A 19,816-nucleotide genomic window follows, 5' to 3' on the forward strand; every position below is an offset into this window, starting at 1 on the left:
TGTCGGTGTCACTCTCAGTCATGTCAGGTATGAGGGGAGATGGTGTGTAGTCGGTGTCACTCTCAGTCATGTCAGGTATGAGGGGAGATGGTGTGTAGTCGGTGTCACTGTCAGTCATGTCAGGTATGAGGGGAGATGGTGTGTAGTCGGTGTCACTGTCAGTCATGTCAGGTATGAGGGGAGATGGGTGTAGTCGGTGTCACTTCAGTCATGTCAGGTATGAGGGGAGATGGTGTGTAGTCGGTGTCACTCTCAGTCATGTCAGGTATGAGGGGAGATGGTGTGTAGTCGGTGTCACTCTCAGTCATGTCAGGTATGAGGGGAGATGGTGTGTAGTCGGTGTCACTGCTCAGTCATGTCAGGTATGAGGGGAGATGGTGTGTAGTCGGTGTCACTCTCAGTCATGTCAGGTATGAGGGGAGATGGTGTGTAGTCGGTGTCACTCTCAGTCATGTCAGGTATGAGGGGAGATGGTGTGTAGTCGGTGTCACTCTCAGTCATGTCAGGTATGAGGGGAGATGGTGTGTAGTCGGTGTCACTCTCAGTCATGTCAGGTATGAGGGGAGATGGTGTGTAGTCGGTGTCACTCTCAGTCATGTCAGGTATGAGGGGAGATGGTGTGTAGTCGGTGTCACTCTCAGTCATGTCAGGTATGAGGGGAGATGGTGTGTAGTCGGTGTCACTCTCAGTCATGTCAGGTATGAGGGGAGATGGTGTGTAGTCGGTGTCACTGTCAGTCATGTCAGGTATGAGGGGAGATGGTGTGTAGTCGGTGTCACTGTCAGTCATGTCAGGTATGAGGGGAGATGGTGTGTAGTCGGTGTCACTGTCAGTCATGTCAGGTATGAGGGGAGATGGTGTGTAGTCGGTGTCACTCTCAGTCATGTCAGGTATGAGGGGAGATGGTGTGTAGTCGGTGTCACTCTCAGTCATGTCAGGTATGAGGGGAGATGGTGTGTAGTCGGTGTCACTCTCAGTCATGTCAGGTATGAGGGGAGATGGTGTGTAGTCGGTGTCACTCTCAGTCATGTCAGGTATGAGGGGAGATGGTGTGTAGTCGGTGTCACTCTCAGTCATGTCAGGTATGAGGGGAGATGGTGTGTAGTCGGTGTCACTCTCAGTCATGTCAGGTATGAGGGGAGATGGTGTGTAGTCGGTGTCACTCTCAGTCATGTCAGGTATGAGGGGAGATGGTGTGTAGTCGGTGTCACTCTCAGTCATGTCAGGTATGAGGGGAGATGGTGTGTAGTCGGTGTCACTCTCAGTCATGTCAGGTATGAGGGGAGATGGTGTGTAGTCGGTGTCACTGTCAGTCATGTCAGGTATGAGGGGAGATGGTGTGTAGTCGGTGTCACTCTCAGTCATGTCAGGTATGAGGGGAGATGGTGTGTAGTCGGTGTCACTCTCAGTCATGTCAGGTATGAGGGGAGATGGTGTGTAGTCGGTGTCACTCGTCAGTCATGTCAGGTATGAGGGGAGATGGTGTGTAGTCGGTGTCACTCTCAGTCATGTCAGGTATGAGGGGAGATGGTGTGTAGTCGGTGTCACTCTCAGTCATGTCAGGTATGAGGGGAGATGGTGTGTAGTCGGTGTCACTGTCAGTCATGTCAGGTATGAGGGGAGATGGTGTGTAGTCGGTGTCACTCTCAGTCATGTCAGGTATGAGGGGAGATGGTGTGTAGTCGGTGTCACTGTCAGTCATGTCAGGTATGAGGGGAGATGGTGTGTAGTCGGTGTCACTCGTCAGTCATGTCAGGTATGAGGGGAGATGGTGTGTAGTCGGTGTCCACTGTCAGTCATGTCAGGTATGAGGGGAGATGGTGTGTAGTCGGTGTCACTCTCAGTCATGTCAGGTATGAGGGGAGATGGTGTGTAGTCGGTGTCACTGTCAGTCATGTCAGGTATGAGGGGAGATGGTGTGTAGTCGGTGTCACTCTCAGTCATGTCAGGTATGAGGGGAGATGGTGTGTAGTCGGTGCCACTGTCAGTCATGTCAGGTATGAGGGGAGATGGTGTGTAGTCGGTGTCACTCTCAGTCATGTCAGGTATGAGGGGAGATGGTGTGTAGTCGGTGTCACTGTCAGTCATGTCAGGTATGAGGGGAGATGGTGTGTAGTCGGTGTCACTCTCAGTCATGTCAGGTATGAGGGGAGATGGTGTGTAGTCGGTGTCACTGTCAGTCATGTCAGGTATGAGGGGAGATGGTGTGTAGTCGGTGTCACTGTCAGTCATGTCAGGTATGAGGGGAGATGGTGTGTAGTCGGTGTCACTGTCAGTCATGTCAGGTATGAGGGGAGATGGTGTGTAGTCGGTGTCACTCTCAGTCATGTCAGGTATGAGGGGAGATGGTGTGTAGTCGGTGTCACTGTCAGTCATGTCAGGTATGAGGGGAGATGGTGTGTAGTCGGTGTCACTGTCAGTCATGTCAGGTATGAGGGGAGATGGTGTGTAGTCGGTGTCACTGTCAGTCATGTCAGGTATGAGGGGAGATGGTGTGTAGTCGGTGTCACTCTCAGTCATGTCAGGTATGAGGGGAGATGGTGTGTAGTCGGTGTCACTGTCAGTCATGTCAGGTATGAGGGGAGATGGTGTGTAGTCGGTGTCACTGTCAGTCATGTCAGGTATGAGGGGAGATGGTGTGTAGTCGGTGTCACTGTCAGTCATGTCAGGTATGAGGGGAGATGGTGTGTAGTCGGTGTCACTCTCAGTCATGTCAGGTATGAGGGGAGATGGTGTGTAGTCGGTGTCACTGTCAGTCATGTCAGGTATGAGGGGAGATGGTGTGTAGTCGGTGTCACTGTCAGTCATGTCAGGTATGAGGGGAGATGGTGTGTAGTCGGTGTCACTCTCAGTCATGTCAGGTATGAGGGGAGATGGTGTGTAGTCGGTGTCACTCTCAGTCATGTCAGGTATGAGGGGAGATGGTGTGTAGTCGGTGTCACTGTCAGTCATGTCAGGTATGAGGGGAGATGGTGTGTAGTCGGTGTCACTGTCAGTCATGTCAGGTATGAGGGGAGATGGTGTGTAGTCGGTGTCACTGTCAGTCATGTCAGGTATGAGGGGAGATGGTGTGTAGTCGGTGTCACTGTCAGTCATGTCAGGTATGAGGGGAGATGGTGTGTAGTCGGTGTCACTCTCAGTCATGTCAGGTATGAGGGGAGATGGTGTGTAGTCGGTGTCACTGTCAGTCATGTCAGGTATGAGGGGAGATGGTGTGTAGTCGGTGTCACTGTCAGTCATGTCAGGTATGAGGGGAGATGGTGTGTAGTCGGTGTCACTGTCAGTCATGTCAGGTATGAGGGGAGATGGTGTGTAGTCGGTGTCACTGTCAGTCATGTCAGGTATGAGGGGAGATGGTGTGTAGTCGGTGTCACTGTCAGTCATGTCAGGTATGAGGGGAGATGGTGTGTAGTCGGTGTCACTGTCAGTCATGTCAGGTATGAGGGGAGATGGTGTGTAGTCGGTGCCACTGTCAGTCATGTCAGGTATGAGGGGAGATGGTGTGTAGTCGGTGTCACTGTCAGTCATGTCAGGTATGAGGGGAGATGGTGTGTAGTCGGTGTCACTCTCAGTCATGTCAGGTATGAGGGGAGATGGTGTGTAGTCGGTGTCACTGTCAGTCATGTCAGGTATGAGGGGAGATGGTGTGTAGTCGGTGTCCACTGTCAGTCATGTCAGGTATGAGGGGAGATGGTGTGTAGTCGGTGTCACTCTCAGTCATGTCAGGTATGAGGGGAGATGGTGTGTAGTCGGTGTCACTCTCAGTCATGTCAGGTATGAGGGGAGATGGTGTGTAGTCGGTGTCACTGTCAGTCATGTCAGGTATGAGGCGAGATGGTGTGTAGTCGGTGTCACTCTCAGTCATGTCAGGTATGAGGGGAGATGGTGTGTAGTCGGTGTCACTCTCAGTCATGTCAGGTATGAGGGGAGATGGTGTGTAGTCGGTGCCACTGTCAGTCATGTCAGGTATGAGGGGAGATGGTGTGTAGTCGGTGTCACCGTCAGTCATGTCAGGTATGAGGGGAGATGGTGTGTAGTCGGTGTCACTCTCAGTCATGTCAGGTATGAGGGGAGATGGTGTGTAGTCGGTGTCCACTGTCAGTCATGTCAGGTATGAGGGGAGATGGTGTGTAGTCGGTGTCACTGTCAGTCATGTCAGGTATGAGGGGAGATGGTGTGTAGTCGGTGCCACTGTCAGTCATGTCAGGTATGAGGGGAGATGGTGTGTAGTCGGTGTCACTCTCAGTCATGTCAGGTATGAGGGGAGATGGTGTGTAGTCGGTGTCACTCTCAGTCATGTCAGGTATGAGGGGAGATGGTGTGTAGTCGGTGCCACTGTCAGTCATGTCAGGTATGAGGGGAGATGGTGTGTAGTCGGTGTCACTCTCAGTCATGTCAGGTATGAGGGGAGATGGTGTGTAGTCGGTGCCACTGTCAGTCATGTCAGGTATGAGGGGAGATGGTGTGTAGTCGGTGTCACTCTCAGTCATGTCAGGTATGAGGGGAGATGGTGTGTAGTCGGTGTCACTGTCAGTCATGTCAGGTATGAGGGGAGATGGTGTGCAGTCGGTGTCACTGTCAGTCATGTCAGGTATGAGGGGAGATGGTGTGTAGTCGGTGCCACTGTCAGTCATGTCAGGTATGAGGGGAGATGGTGTGTAGTCGGTGTCACTGTCAGTCATGTCAGGTATGAGGGGAGATGGTGTGTAGTCGGTGCCAGTCAGTCATGTCAGGTATGAGGGGAGATGGTGTGTAGTCGGTGCCACTCTCAGTCATGTCAGGTATGAGGGGAGATGGTGTGTAGTCGGTGTCACTCTCAGTCATGTCAGGTATGAGGGGAGATGGTGTGTAGTCGGTGCCACTGTCAGTCATATCAGGTATGAGGGGAGATGGTGTGTAGTCGGTGTCACTGTCAGTCATGTCAGGTATGAGGGGAGATGGTGTGTAGTCGGTGTCACTCTCAGTCATGTCAGGTATGAGGGGAGATGGTGTGTAGTCGGTGTCACTCTCAGTCATGTCAGGTATGAGGGGAGATGGTGTGTAGTCGGTGCCACTGTCAGTCATGTCAGGTATGAGGGGAGATGGTGTGTAGTCGGTGTCACTCTCAGTCATGTCATGTATGAGGGGAGATGGTGTGTAGTCGGTGTCACTGTCAGTCATGTCAGGTATGAGGGGAGATGGTGTGTAGTCGGTGCCACTGTCAGTCATGTCAGGTATGAGGGGAGATGGTGTGTAGTCGGTGTCACTGTCAGTCATGTCAGGTATGAGGGGAGATGGTGTGTAGTCGGTGTCACTGTCAGTCATGTCAGGTATGAGGGGAGATGGTGTGTAGTCGGTGTCACTGTCAGTCATGTCAGGTATGAGGGGAGATGGTGTGTAGTCGGTGTCACTCTCAGTCATGTCAGGTATGAGGGGAGATGGTGTGTAGTCGGTGTCACTCAGTCATGTCAGGTATGAGGGGAGATGGTGTGTAGTCGGAGTCACTGTCAGTCATGTCAGGTATGAGGGGAGATGGTGTGTAGTCGGTGTCACTGTCAGTCATGTCAGGTATGAGGGGAGATGGTGTGTAGTCGGTGTCACTGTCAGTCATGTCAGGTATGAGGGGAGATGGTGTGTAGTCGGTGTCACTCTCAGTCATGTCAGGTATGAGGGGAGATGGTGTGTAGTCGGTGTCACTGTCAGTCATGTCAGGTATGAGGGGAGATGGTGTGTAGTCGGTGCCACTGTCAGTCATGTCAGGTATGAGGGGAGATGGTGTGTAGTCGGTGTCACTCTCAGTCATGTCAGGTATGAGGGGAGATGGTGTGTAGTCGGTGTCACTGTCAGTCATGTCAGGTATGAGGGGAGATGGTGTGTAGTCGGTGCCACTGTCAGTCATGTCAGGTATGAGGGGAGATGGTGTGTAGTCGGTGTCACTCTCAGTCATGTCAGGTATGAGGGGAGATGGTGTGTAGTCGGTGTCACTGTCAGTCATGTCAGGTATGAGGGGAGATGGTGTGTAGTCGGTGTCACTCTCAGTCATGTCAGGTATGAGGGGAGATGGTGTGTAGTCGGTGTCACTCTCAGTCATGTCAGGTATGAGGGGAGATGGTGTGTAGTCGGTGTCACTCAGTCATGTCAGGTATGAGGGGAGATGGTGTGTAGTCGGTGTCACTGTCAGTCATGTCAGGTATGAGGGGAGATGGTGTGTAGTCGGTGTCACTGTCAGTCATGTCAGGTATGAGGGGAGATGGTGTGTAGTCGGTGTCACTGTCAGTCATGTCAGGTATGAGGGGAGATGGTGTGTAGTCGGTGTCACTGTCAGTCATGTCAGGTATGAGGGGAGATGGTGTGTAGTCGGTGCCACTGTCAGTCATGTCAGGTATGAGGGGAGATGGTGTGTAGTCGGTGTCACTGTCAGTCATGTCAGGTATGAGGGGAGATGGTGTGTAGTCGGTGTCACTCTCAGTCATGTCAGGTATGAGGGGAGATGGTGTGTAGTCGGTGTCACTGTCAGTCATGTCAGGTATGAGGGGAGATGGTGTGTAGTCGGTGCCACTGTCAGTCATGTCAGGTATGAGGGGAGATGGTGTGTAGTCGGTGTCACTCTCAGTCATGTCAGGTATGAGGGGAGATGGTGTGTAGTCGGTGTCACTCTCAGTCATGTCAGGTATGAGGGGAGATGGTGTGTAGTCGGTGTCACTGTCAGTCATGTCAGGTATGAGGCGAGATGGTGTGTAGTCGGTGTCACTCTCAGTCATGTCAGGTATGAGGGGAGATGGTGTGTAGTCGGTGTCACTCTCAGTCATGTCAGGTATGAGGGGAGATGGTGTGTAGTCGGTGCCACTGTCAGTCATGTCAGGTATGAGGGGAGATGGTGTGTAGTCGGTGTCACCGTCAGTCATGTCAGGTATGAGGGGAGATGGTGTGTAGTCGGTGTCACTCTCAGTCATGTCAGGTATGAGGGGAGATGGTGTGTAGTCGGTGCCACTGTCAGTCATGTCAGGTATGAGGGGAGATGGTGTGTAGTCGGTGTCACTGTCAGTCATGTCAGGTATGAGGGGAGATGGTGTGTAGTCGGTGCCACTGTCAGTCATGTCAGGTATGAGGGGAGATGGTGTGTAGTCGGTGTCACTCTCAGTCATGTCAGGTATGAGGGGAGATGGTGTGTAGTCGGTGTCACTCTCAGTCATGTCAGGTATGAGGGGAGATGGTGTGTAGTCGGTGCCACTGTCAGTCATGTCAGGTATGAGGGGAGATGGTGTGTAGTTGGTGTCACTCTCAGTCATGTCAGGTATGAGGGGAGATGGTGTGTAGTCGGTGCCACTGTCAGTCATGTCAGGTATGAGGGGAGATGGTGTGTAGTCGGTTGTCACTCTCAGTCATGTCAGGTATGAGGGGAGATGGTGTGTAGTCGGTGTCACTGTCAGTCATGTCAGGTATGAGGGGAGATGGTGTGCAGTCGGTGTCACTGTCAGTCATGTCAGGTATGAGGGGAGATGGTGTGTAGTCGGTGCCACTGTCAGTCATGTCAGGTATGAGGGGAGATGGTGTGTAGTCGGTGTCACTGTCAGTCATGTCAGGTATGAGGGGAGATGGTGTGTAGTCGGTGCCAGTCAGTCATGTCAGGTATGAGGGGAGATGGTGTGTAGTCGGTGCCACTCTCAGTCATGTCAGGTATGAGGGGAGATGGTGTGTAGTCGGTGTCACTCTCAGTCATGTCAGGTATGAGGGGAGATGGTGTGTAGTCGGTGCCACTGTCAGTCATATCAGGTATGAGGGGAGATGGTGTGTAGTCGGTGTCACTGTCAGTCATGTCAGGTATGAGGGGAGATGGTGTGTAGTCGGTGTCACTCTCAGTCATGTCAGGTATGAGGGGAGATGGTGTGTAGTCGGTGTCACTCTCAGTCATGTCAGGTATGAGGGGAGATGGTGTGTAGTCGGTGCCACTGTCAGTCATGTCAGGTATGAGGGGAGATGGTGTGTAGTCGGTGTCACTCTCAGTCATGTCATGTATGAGGGGAGATGGTGTGTAGTCGGTGTCACTGTCAGTCATGTCAGGTATGAGGGGAGATGGTGTGTAGTCGGTGCCACTGTCAGTCATGTCAGGTATGAGGGGAGATGGTGTGTAGTCGGTGTCACTGTCAGTCATGTCAGGTATGAGGGGAGATGGTGTGTAGTCGGTGTCACTGTCAGTCATGTCAGGTATGAGGGGAGATGGTGTGTAGTCGGTGTCACTGTCAGTCATGTCAGGGATGAGGGGAGATGGTGTGTAGTTGGTGTCACTCTCAGTCATGTCAGGTATGAGGGGAGATGGTGTGTAGTCGGTGTCACTGTCAGTCATGTCAGGTATGAGGGGAGATGGTGTGTAGTCGGTGTCACTCTCAGTCATGTCAGGTATGAGGGGAGATGGTGTGTAGTTGGTGTCACTGTCAGTCATGTCAGGTATGAGGGGAGATGGTGTGTAGTCGGTGTCACTGTCAGTCATGTCAGGTATGAGGGGAGATGGTGTGTAGTCGGTGTCACTCTCAGTCATGTCAGGTATGAGGGGAGATGGTGTGTAGTCGGTGTCACTCTCAGTCATGTCAGGTATGAGGGGAGATGGTGTGTAGTCGGTGCCACTCTCAGTCATGTCAGGTATGAGGGGAGATGGTGTGTAGTCGGTGCCACTGTCAGTCATGTCAGGTATGAGGGGAGATGGTGTGTAGTCGGTGCCACTGTCAGTCATGTCAGGTATGAGGGGAGATGGTGTGTAGTCGGTGTCACTCTCAGTCATGTCAGGTATGAGGGGAGATGGTGTGTAGTCGGTGCCACTGTCAGTCATGTCAGGTATGAGGGGAGATGGTGTGTAGTCGGTGCCACTCTCAGTCATGTCAGGTATGAGGGGAGATGGTGTGTAGTCGGTGTCACTGTCAGTCATGTCAGGTATGAGGGGAGATGGTGTGTAGTCGGTGTCACTGTCAGTCATGTCAGGTATGAGGGGAGATGGTGTGTAGTCGGTGTCACTGTCAGTCATGTCAGGTATGAGGGGAGATGGTGTGTAGTCGGTGTCACTGTCAGTCATGTCAGGTATGAGGGGAGATGGTGTGTAGTCGGTGTCACTCTCAGTCATGTCAGGTATGAGGGGAGATGGTGTGTAGTCGGTGCCACTCTCAGTCATGTCAGGTATGAGGGGAGATGGTGTGTAGTCGGTGTCACTGTCAGTCATGTCAGGTATGAGGGGAGAATGGTGTGTAGTCGGTGTCACTGTCAGTCATGTCAGGTATGAGGGGAGAATGGTGTGTAGTCGGTGCCACTCTCAGTCATGTCAGGTATGAGGGGAGATGGTGTGTAGTCGGTGTCACTCTCAGTCATGTCAGGTATGAGGGGAGATGGTGTGTAGTCGGTGCCACTCTCAGTCATGTCAGGTATGAGGGGAGATGGTGTGTAGTCGGTGCCACTCTCAGTCATGTCAGGTATGAGGGGAGATGGTGTGTAGTCGGTGTCACTCTCAGTCATGTCAGGTATGAGGGGAGATGGTGTGTAGTCGGTGCCACTGTCAGTCATGTCAGGTATGAGGGGAGATGGTGTGTAGTCGGTGTCACTCTCAATCATGTCAGGTATGAGGGGAGATGGTGTGTAGTCGGTGCCACTGTCAGTCATGTCAGGTATGAGGGGAGATGGTGTGTAGTCGGTGCCACTGTCAGTCATGTCAGGTATGAGGGGAGATGGTGTGTAGTCGGTGCCACTGTCAGTCATGTCAGGTATGAGGGGAGATGGTGTGTAGTCGGTGCCACTCTCAGTCATGTCAGGTATGAGGGGAGATGGTGTGTAGTCGGTGCCACTGTCAGTCATGTCAGGTATGAGGGGAGATGGTGTGTAGTCGGTGCCCGCTGAGGGGCCTCAGGTGCAGTCACATAATACTGCGGTACTGCTGGCATGTGTGAGGATGCCTGAGCCATAACTGTGTGAGAGACGCCCATGGACCTGTTATACAGATAGGTCAGTTGTGAACTAGTCCCTATGAGCTCATGCCTGACCCTGTTATATATGTGCCCCATGCTATAGAGCCTGTATAGTGTATGTACAGTACGTACATATATATATATATATATATATATATATATATATATATTTAGTCTATAGGCCATGTCAGTTCCTCTATATGTGCCACTAAGCAGTAATGCTGTTTCCGTCTCTGTTCCTTATATGCCTTTTGCTGCGCTTTATGATGTTGGTGAATTTTACCACATTACCTTGTACCTGTTCACATTGGGATGTGCTGTCTGAATTGTTTTGTATACTTCTGTGTGTGTTTGTGTGTACATGTATATACTCACTGTGACGTCTGAGAAGTTTTATTTATTACTTCAGTCCCCAGCCTCCACTATCCATCTAGTTGTGATATAACTAGGGGTACCTCTGCTTAACCCCCAATGATCCAGTGTATAAGGTTCCTGAACCCCCCCCTTGTTTCATCTCCTGGCAGGTTTATGGGGCATTGATACACATGTCCTAACCACAGTGATCAGGAGGAATGATGGACATTAACACCCCCGTACTAGAAATCTATGGGGGTCTGGGCAGTGGAGTTCCTAGAAATAGTATAGAATTTGCCCTTTTCTCACTGGAATCATCAGAAACCCTTTATTGCCCCTCTGATTCTCTCTCTTCTTGACTAATTCTCTTGTATTTGGACTTCCTCTTACTAAACTCTTTCCCCTACAATCTGTCCTGAATGCAGCCACTAGACTCATCTTTCTGTCAAACCGGTACACAGATGTATCCACCTTGTGCCAGTCGCTGCACTGGTTGCCCATCCACCACAGAATACAATATAAATTTACCACACTCACTCATAAGCCCTCCATAGCGCTGCACCTCCTACATCTCCTCCATCATCACTGTCTACCGCCCTAACCGTCCTCTCCGGTCTTCCAATGACCTTAGATTTGTATCCTATGGGGCCCCGTGGTGAACTTTTGACATGCCCCCCCCCCCAACCGACACCGACGCCGAAGACCTCGACCAATCCCCTCCTCCGCACTCTATTATGTCCCTTAGTGGTCCCTGCACACAGTATTATGTCCATTATTAGTGGCCCCTGCACACAGTATTATGTCCCTTAGTGGCCCCTGCACACAGTATTATGTCCCTTAGTGGCCCCTGCACACAGTATTATGTCCCTTAGTGGCCCCTGCACACAGTATTATGTCCCTTAGTGGCCCCTGCACACAGTATTATGCCCCATAGTGTCCCCTGCACACAGTATTATGTCCCTTAGTGGCCCTTGCACACAGTATTATAGCCCATAGTGGACACCCATAAACAATTATTATACTCTGGGGTCTTTTCAGACCCGGGGGAATAAAAACATAAAAAATTACTGTTTCTTACCTGTCCCCGGCTCCTACGCTGTCTTCTTCGCTGCTGTCCTTCTTCTATGACGTCGGACGTCACATGACCCGGGAAGCAGGCCGGGTTCATGTGACGTCAGAGACGTCAGACAAGTAGGACGAAGGCCTGGCAGGATCGTGGAGAGGTAAGTAACAGTGTTTTTTACGTTCTCTTACCTCTCCCGGTCCGCCGATCATTATACTCGGGGGTCTGCAAAGAACCCCGAGTATAATGATAGTATTTGTGGGGCCCCGGCCCAGCCAGGATCGGCAAGTAAATGGGGTCCGTAACGGCCTATTAAAAAAAACAAAACAAAAAAAAACAACGCAGCAGTAGCGGCTGTCACCGGGCCCCCTAATGGCCCGGGCCCTGTGGCAGCTGCCTCCGCTGCCTCTACGGTAGTTACGCCACTGTATGTATATTCACAGATACTAGGTAGTGACGGGCTCATACAGCTTCAGTTGTATGACATTATTTATGACTAGATGACTGGACCATTGTACCAAGCAAGCCCTCTGACCTCCTGTGTCCCCCTCTCTCCTCATAGAATGTAAGCACTTGCAGGCAGGGCCCTCACTCCTATTGTTTGATATGTTTATCTCTTTGTCACATTTTAATGTCTGTTTATGTGCCGTCTGATTTGTAAACTGCCACGGAATATGTTGGCGCTATATAAATAAGGTTATTAGCATTATTATTATATGCATAAACACTGATTGGTGAGCGACCCCTTGAAATCCATGTGAAGTAGATGGCATTAGATCTTACTAGTCTTATTAGTATTGTTGCTTCAATGCATATTTAGTAAAATAAAGCAACTTTCCAAATGATTTTGAATCCACATATCTAGTTATTTTGTGTACACTGATCCTGTAATAGAATCAATAACCTCATCCTTAAAGGTTTATTTTTCCAGCATTGAATTGCCTATTCCAAGAAGGAGCCATTAATATCAGACCAGTCCAACTTTGAAGGGACTTTGGCAGGGCTTACTTGGGAGGCTCCATCCATCTGCATGCTGTCTACATAAAGACGGTTTCCAGCCAAACATTTTTGATGGCCTCTGCTTAGGATCAGTTAGCAGTACTAGATTGATAGGTAGAAGTGCTGTATGTCAGATCCCTATCAGCTGATATCAGTAGCCGCAGCGCAGGTATAAGACCTAGGAGCAGACAGCTCCATCCACTGTTTAGTGGCAGTTAGTGGTTATTGCAGCTCTACATCTATGGATTTGAACTGGGACCGGAGCTGCAGTAACCATCACCTGTCACTACACAGTGGGCGGAGCTCTCTGCTTCTAATTCTGTGCACTATGTCTTAAAAGCAACGTGTTTAATGATATAAGCTATTCCTTAGGGCTGCTGTCAGTCAAACCCCTACCAATCTGATACAGATCAACTATCCTAAGCAATGGTCATCAAGACGATTTGCCTGCAAAACTCTTTTAGGCTAAGGCCCCACGGGCCGGAACCGCTGCGGGAACAATCGTGGCGTGAATGCATTGCAGTTCTTCCTGCCTGTGCTTTGAACAGAAAGTTCACAGAGTTTTCCTCCGCAGACTTTCTGTTACAATTATATCTATGGGAAAGCTGCCGGCGTTTCCGTAGATATAATTGACATGCTGTGATTTTCAAAACCGCAACAGTTTCATTCCGTAAAGTGGGCATGGGATTCGCATGAATCCCTTCCACTTTGCAAGTACTGTAAAACGCTGCAATTTTTCCCATGGCGTTTCTGCCGTGACTAAATCGGAGCGTTTCTGGCCCGTGGGGCCTCAGCCTCAATAGTGGTGGTGCAAGGTGTTACAGCTTTGTCTTGCTTGCTTGAATGGCCTCACCTTATAATACACAGCATGGCATCTACTATATGTACAGTAGCAGACAGAGGGACCAAGGTCAACACTGAAGAGGCTGCAGCACCATGAAACAACCTATCAGCAGGGGTGCCGAGAATTTAACCCTCACCCATCTAATATCGATGACCTATTAATAATCTGATCCCAGGGAAAATATATATTTTACTAGCTGGTACCCGTGACTTCGTCTGCGGTGATTGTAGAAGTGGGTATATACAGGCGTGGGTAAGGTTTTCGTACTGTGTATAAGGTATGGGATATGAAATGTAACTTTGTATCTTGTTTTTGCTGTAATTCAGAGAATACGTGAGACTTTTGTGTTGAAGTTACTTTGTATTTGAGCTGCTATATATACGGTGTTGTGAGAAACTTTACATAGTGACTTTGGGACAGAAGTATTTGAAGTTAACCCCTTCCCGTCGATGGCATTTTTTGATTTTGGTTTTTCATTTTTGACTCCCCTCCTTCTAAACCCCATAACTTTTTTATTTCTCCGCTCCCAGAGCCATATGAGGTCTTAATTGTTCTGGGACAAATTTTTCTTCATGATGCCGCCATTATTTATTCTATATAATGTACTGGGAAGCAGGGAAAAAATTCTGAATGGGGTGGATTTGACAAAAAAATGCATTTCTGCGACTTTCTTAGGGGCTTTGGTTTTACGGCGTTCACTGTGCAACCAAAATGACATGTCCCCTGTATTCTGTGTTTCGTTACGATTCCGGGGATACCAAATTTATATGGTTTTATTTACATTTTGACCCCTTAAAAAAATCCAAAACTCTGTTAAAACATTTTTTTTGGAAAAGTCGTCATATTCCGACAGCCGTAACTTTTTTATACGTGCGTGTACGGGGATGTATAGGGCGTCTTTTTTTGCGGGGTCGGGTGTACGTTTTAGTTCTACCATTTTCGGGAAATGTTATTGCTTTGATCACTTTTTATTCAAATTTTTATCAGAATCAAAAGAGTGAAAAAACGGCGGTTTGGCACTTTTGACCATTTTTCCCGCTACGGCATTTACCGAACAGGAAAAATATTTCTATAGCTTTGTAGAGCGGGCGATTTCGGACACGGGGATACCTATTATGTATGTGTTTCACAGTTTTTAACTACTTTTATATGTGTTCTAGGGAAAGGGGGGTGATTTGAATTTTTAATCCTTTTTATTTGTTTTTATATTTTTTTTTACTTTTTTTTAAACTTTTTTTTTTCCATTTATTAGACTTCCTAGGGGTATTGACATGGGTGGGCGGTGTCGCGGATTGTCAGAGCGGTGGGGGTCAGCAAACATGGCTGCTCCGGAGCGTTAAAGAGAGCCTCCTGGAGTATCGTTAAGGGGAGGGGCAAAGTGGTAAAGTATATGTGTATGAGATTGTGTGGGGTTAGGGGCTAGGCTGCAGAGGGCAATATGAATTTTGTGGCTTGCTATGGTCCAAAGTGTGTGAGATTGCAGAGATGGTGGTGTGAGTTTGGGTTTTGTGGGGGTCCTGGCACAAACGTATGTGCGCTGTTGTGATGAAAAGTAGCCTATTGCGCAATCGAGTGTATTATCTATGTTTGTGGAAAATTTCAGCCAAATCGGTCTAGTGGGTTTTGCGTGATTGAGGAACAAACATCCAAACATCCAAACACACAAACCCACAAACATCCAAACTCACAAACTTTCACATTTATAATATTAATAGGATATGTACCACTATATTCCCCATGAAATAGCAATTCTTGGGCATATTTACTTGTAACGTTGCAATGTGCTGAATACTTATGAATAAAGCAACAATTAATTGTCAAATGGGTGTGTCACTGTCACTATTGATAGGATAGTGTCAGACTATGTAATGACACTCCCAAGGGGTAATACCTAGTTGTCCATTTATTCATCCATTTCTAGGAGGAATAACAGAGGAACAGCACAACAAAGAATTGTAACAAACAATGCTATGGAATTGTTATTTCATGAAGAATACAAGTACTTAGTAATATAGACCAATCAGGAAAGTGTCAGGTCCTCTTTATATAGTTAACCCTTTCATCAAACTTTACATAGATCAATAGTACAGTGTGTATATATGAGTAATAACATTATTTCTGACCATGATTTATCCCTTGTGTTCTCCATTTTTGTAGCAGTTTACTTAGTTGTTCCCAAGCTGATGGGCGGAGACTAAATACTGTAATGTCTATTATACACTGCACATGGAGAAACTATGAGATTCGGTTGCATAAGACTAGGCCTACATGGTGATTTTGGCTGCAACTCCCATTGCAGTCATGGCATCCTCAGGATCGCAATGCAAATTCATTCACTAACATGAGTGAAGTAGTGCCAGAGCGACACAGTGATCTTTGGTCACGAGACAGGAGTTGCAGCAAAGAGGAATAAATTGTGCCTGAATCAGGACCTATTAAATGATGGAAAGAACTGGACTTGGAGGTGGTGAAAGGTCTCTTTAAGCAATTGGAGTAAACTTGCTACTTGGTTCTGACAGCCTCTCTTCCACTTGTCTCTCCTTCTTTCTAACTCTGCTTCTGCTTATACCTCCCTTTTCCATAGACATCTGTAGTTACTTTAAATCTGATACATTTGTGAGCTGCAGTCCATCTTGGGAGACCAAGACAGACTGAGTAGAGATTTCAGAGTTGAGCACCATTTCCGAGGATTTTTCAGCCTCCACCAGTGTACCTGACTAAGAAGGTTCTGTTTATATTGCTTTTATTTCATTCTTTCATACTAATAATCAAAGGCTTTTTACTTTTTTCTTGCAGATAACACCAACATGCCGAAGAAAGGTGGAAAAAAGTCTGGCAAGTTAAGCCGGATGACTGAAGAGGAGAGGTTACTCTATATGCAACAGAAGATGATGGCAGAAGAAGAGCAGAATAAAAAGAAAGAAGATATGCTGATGCAGTTTCTAAAGGTACTCACCCATTGGAATTATACATCAAGGATACGTTAAGGGCAGGGGAACAACCAAGGGGGTATTTGCATAGTTAAAGCCGCACTTTTGCGGTTTGCAGGCATTTTTAAAAAATATTTTTACTATCCCATAATGGGACTTGAGCCTGGAATCTCTTAATCCACTGTACAGTTTGCTGCAATACTTCTATACAGGAAGGGGGGTCTCTTCGTGGGGAATCTGAGGGCTGAAAAGGGAAGAGGGGTCTAACCCCCTAATCACCCAGATGCCGTCATCGCTATTGATGACGTCTGAGGGATTAAGCGGCCACAGTCTGAGTGTTTTTTGTTATACAGCTTTTCCCGGGTCCCAGCTGTATAAAGATATATTTACACGACAGTGAATAATGGCTGTATAATGTCTGGGTTTTTTAATGGACGTCACATGACTACATTGGATTCAATTCAAGTGAATGGGGGCTATTCACACACAGTCAAAATATAGGTCATGTCTCATTTTTGTCCATTTTCATGAACCCTCCATACACTCAAATGTATGGGAGATCCTTGAAAATGGGTGCCCCTTGGACAAAAGATGACCATGAAAATTGGACGTTTTTCATAGCTGTTTTGCACCTCCATGTGAATGTAGCTTTAGTTTCTATTGAGATCAAATTGTATATATCCTTTTACCTCATCTCTTTAACAGATGCAAAAAATGGTCATTCGTTTACAGACATCAATGTTAAAAAAACCGGATCTGATTCTGTGTTTTTTTTTTTTATACAGTATACAGACAGTATACTAAATTTAATTTATCCTAAATGGATGTACTAAACGGATGTAAAAACAATGATCTGAATGGAGCCTAATACAGCCGGGACCTTGATGTCATGAATTAGGCACAGCTCTTGGACCTCCGACATGACAGTGCCGTACTATTACTATATGCTTAACGCAAAGTGTTGCTGCTGTACAGGAAGGGGTTACACTTGATACTCTATAATTAAATCTATTCTTAGACCATCAAAATTAGATTGGTGAAGGTCCTACTCCTGGCACTCCTGCCTGTCACCTGTTTAAAGGGGCTCTATCATTTGGAAAACGTGATTTTAGATAGTGATATGCCTGAATAGCCTTTAAAAAAGCTATTCAGGTGCTGGTACTTTATTTTTGAAAAGACCCCCCGTTTTTTTTTTTTACATATCGGTAAAACCAATATGCAAATGTACCTCTCTGTGCACCCTGGGCGTTCCTCAAGCCATCGTGCACCCCCCTGTAACCTCATTTGTTTGTGCTCTTGTGATGTCCTCCTTCTCCATAGATGTAACCGCCTATAGGGGGATATAAAATAACATTTTTATGTAAAGTCCTATTTAATTTTCATGCACAAAATGGGATGGCGCATTTCTGCGATTTTGGCATTTCTTTAACACCCATCCCTGTAAATATATACATGTGTGGTATGTATGAACTCCTCACATCTTGCAGTTTTTTGGACAGTACATTTTGTTTGCAGAAAGGGATTGCTCGAGCCGGCACTTTAGTGGCAAATTTTTTTGTGCAATTTTTGCTTGTAATCTCTGTTTGCTGCAACGTTGCATGAAGGTGGTTGTATATATGAACTATTAAATTGTGGTTTTATATACAGTATGCTGTGCAATCTTAAAAAAGTTAGATTTTGGTATCACAATCACAGTTTGCTAGATGCAGTATAGATTTTTAACATATTAGTGAATAACAGCTAAATCCTGCTTGTCTTCTGTATTACTGTTTTTGGGAATCTGAGCTCTTGTTGTAGTTGATGTTTGCGGCACATATAGTATATATATACATTGTCTACACCCTAAGCTATTATTTTAAATGTATTTGGTATATGAATCTGAGATTGAACATGAGTTTTAGGTGCAGATATTTGCTTTAGTGCATTTTTTCAATAAATTATTTGTGTTTGTCACAAAGTTGCATGTAGGGTTTAGCGGTTCACTTGCTTTTCACGGTGTGTAATCCCTACATTTTATAGGATGACACTTTTTTAACATTTCCAGCTTCAAAGCAGATTTTTTTTTTTTTTGCCCCCCCCCCCCACTTCAAAGCAGATTTTTGTTCCTTCCAGTTCTAGCGATTTTCTGAAGACTCGTGCATGCGGGTGTAGGCCTTAGTGATATCAATGAACTCTGAACATGTTGAACTCTTATTTTAAGGAGGTTTGGTGCATATAATTTTTTGTTTGGTTTCCACTTTTAACAACTAATATACATTTATTTGCATTTTTCATAAAACATTCACTTTAAATCAAATTTGCATGAAGGTGCCTGTTCGTATACAGTACCAAGTGGCATTCTGATAATGCTGCAGGTGTCTACTTTAAAGAGGACCTTTCATCACTTGGGGTACATGCGGTATCATACACCGCTAGAAAGCTGACAATGCGCTGAATTCAGCGCACTGCCAGCTTTCACAATCTGTGCACCAGGTGAACAGCTATCGGTGCCAGTGGATTGAGCAGAAGGTAGAAGTATAAGTGCTTCCTTTATAGTTTCCATTCCTTTTGTAGCCAATCTTTGCTTTGGCTCTAAAAAACCACAGCAAAATCTGCAACCAAAAAATCTGCATTTCTTCAACGTGTGGCCTTAGCCTCAGGATAAGGCCCCACGGGAAGTCTCACAGCCAAAAAGCCCTTCAGGAAAAACCGCGGCGGCAACGCATTGTGGTTCTTCCTGCAGCGCTGTAAACAGAAAGTTTGCAGAGTTTTCCTCCATGGACTTTCTGCTACAGTTATATCTATGGGGAAACCACCGGCGTTTCTGTAGATATAATTGACATGATGCAATTTCCAAAACTGCGCCGGTTATAGAAATTGCGGCATGTCTGCACCGTGGTATCTACCAAATCACTGCATTTAAACAATGTGGGGCCCTCCTGCCCCTAAAAGCAGCGTTTTACAGTATCTGCAAAGTATCTGGCTAATCCCATCCACACATTGAGTTTTCACAAATGCACGCAATTTCTGTAAATCGCAGTGTGTCAATTATACCTGCAGAAACCTTGATGTTTTCCTTATAGGTATAATAGGGGCAAAAAGTAACCAATTTGGCGCATCTTGTGACTGCCTGGTGTCTGTTAATTTTATTTTATATCATGGACATGTGACCATTGTACTTTTTTCAGATAAACATGTATGATAATGCCTCTGTTTAGGACAAACTTGCTAAAGAAGAACAAAGCAGTAAAATGAATCTGAACAAGCTGAATGTGCAGTGGCGTGCCGTATTGCGAGAGGTGAAGGCCAAGGAGCTGCGCAAGGATATAGAGATTCTCCATCAGACGTTTGAAAGAGTCGTGGACTGCAAGGACAATGTCATCAAGGTGTGAACCTGATATTCACTGTTCATGCAATTGATCGTGGTACAGCTGGCCTCATCGTATTACAATGTTGTATACTATCAGGTTAGTCTGCAGCTAGGCAGGTATCACATAGGGTTGACTGAATCATAAATAATACAGGAAAGGTCCAATGCTGGCGCCTCCCTCAGGCCCTCTCTTGTGTGCATGAAATAATGCAGAATCCAGCACTGGGTTGTAGCTGACAGCTGGGAACACAAGTGCTGGCAGTGTGTATGCGTGTGTATGCGTATGCATTATCAGTACTTCTCTTCTATGTGACTAATAGGTCTCGATCTCCACAAGAGCTTGCAGATCAGGCA

At 47.1% G+C, this 19,816-nt stretch overlaps 1 protein-coding gene across 1 annotated transcript in view; it reads left to right on the plus strand.

The window, feature by feature from the left end:
- DRC2 (dynein regulatory complex subunit 2) overlaps positions 1-19,816 on the plus strand; it is a 53,803-nt gene that overhangs the window by 14,365 nt on the left and 19,622 nt on the right. The window contains exons 2-3 of the mRNA XM_075265562.1: positions 15,980-16,131; positions 19,311-19,478. Of these exons, the coding sequence (XP_075121663.1) occupies positions 15,991-16,131; positions 19,311-19,478 (309 nt within the window). The 5' untranslated portion in view covers positions 15,980-15,990. The remainder of the gene's footprint in view (positions 1-15,979; positions 16,132-19,310; positions 19,479-19,816) is intronic.

This window comes from Leptodactylus fuscus, chromosome 2 (genome assembly GCF_031893055.1).
Source record: "Leptodactylus fuscus isolate aLepFus1 chromosome 2, aLepFus1.hap2, whole genome shotgun sequence".
Taxonomy (NCBI): Eukaryota; Metazoa; Chordata; class Amphibia; order Anura; family Leptodactylidae; genus Leptodactylus; species Leptodactylus fuscus.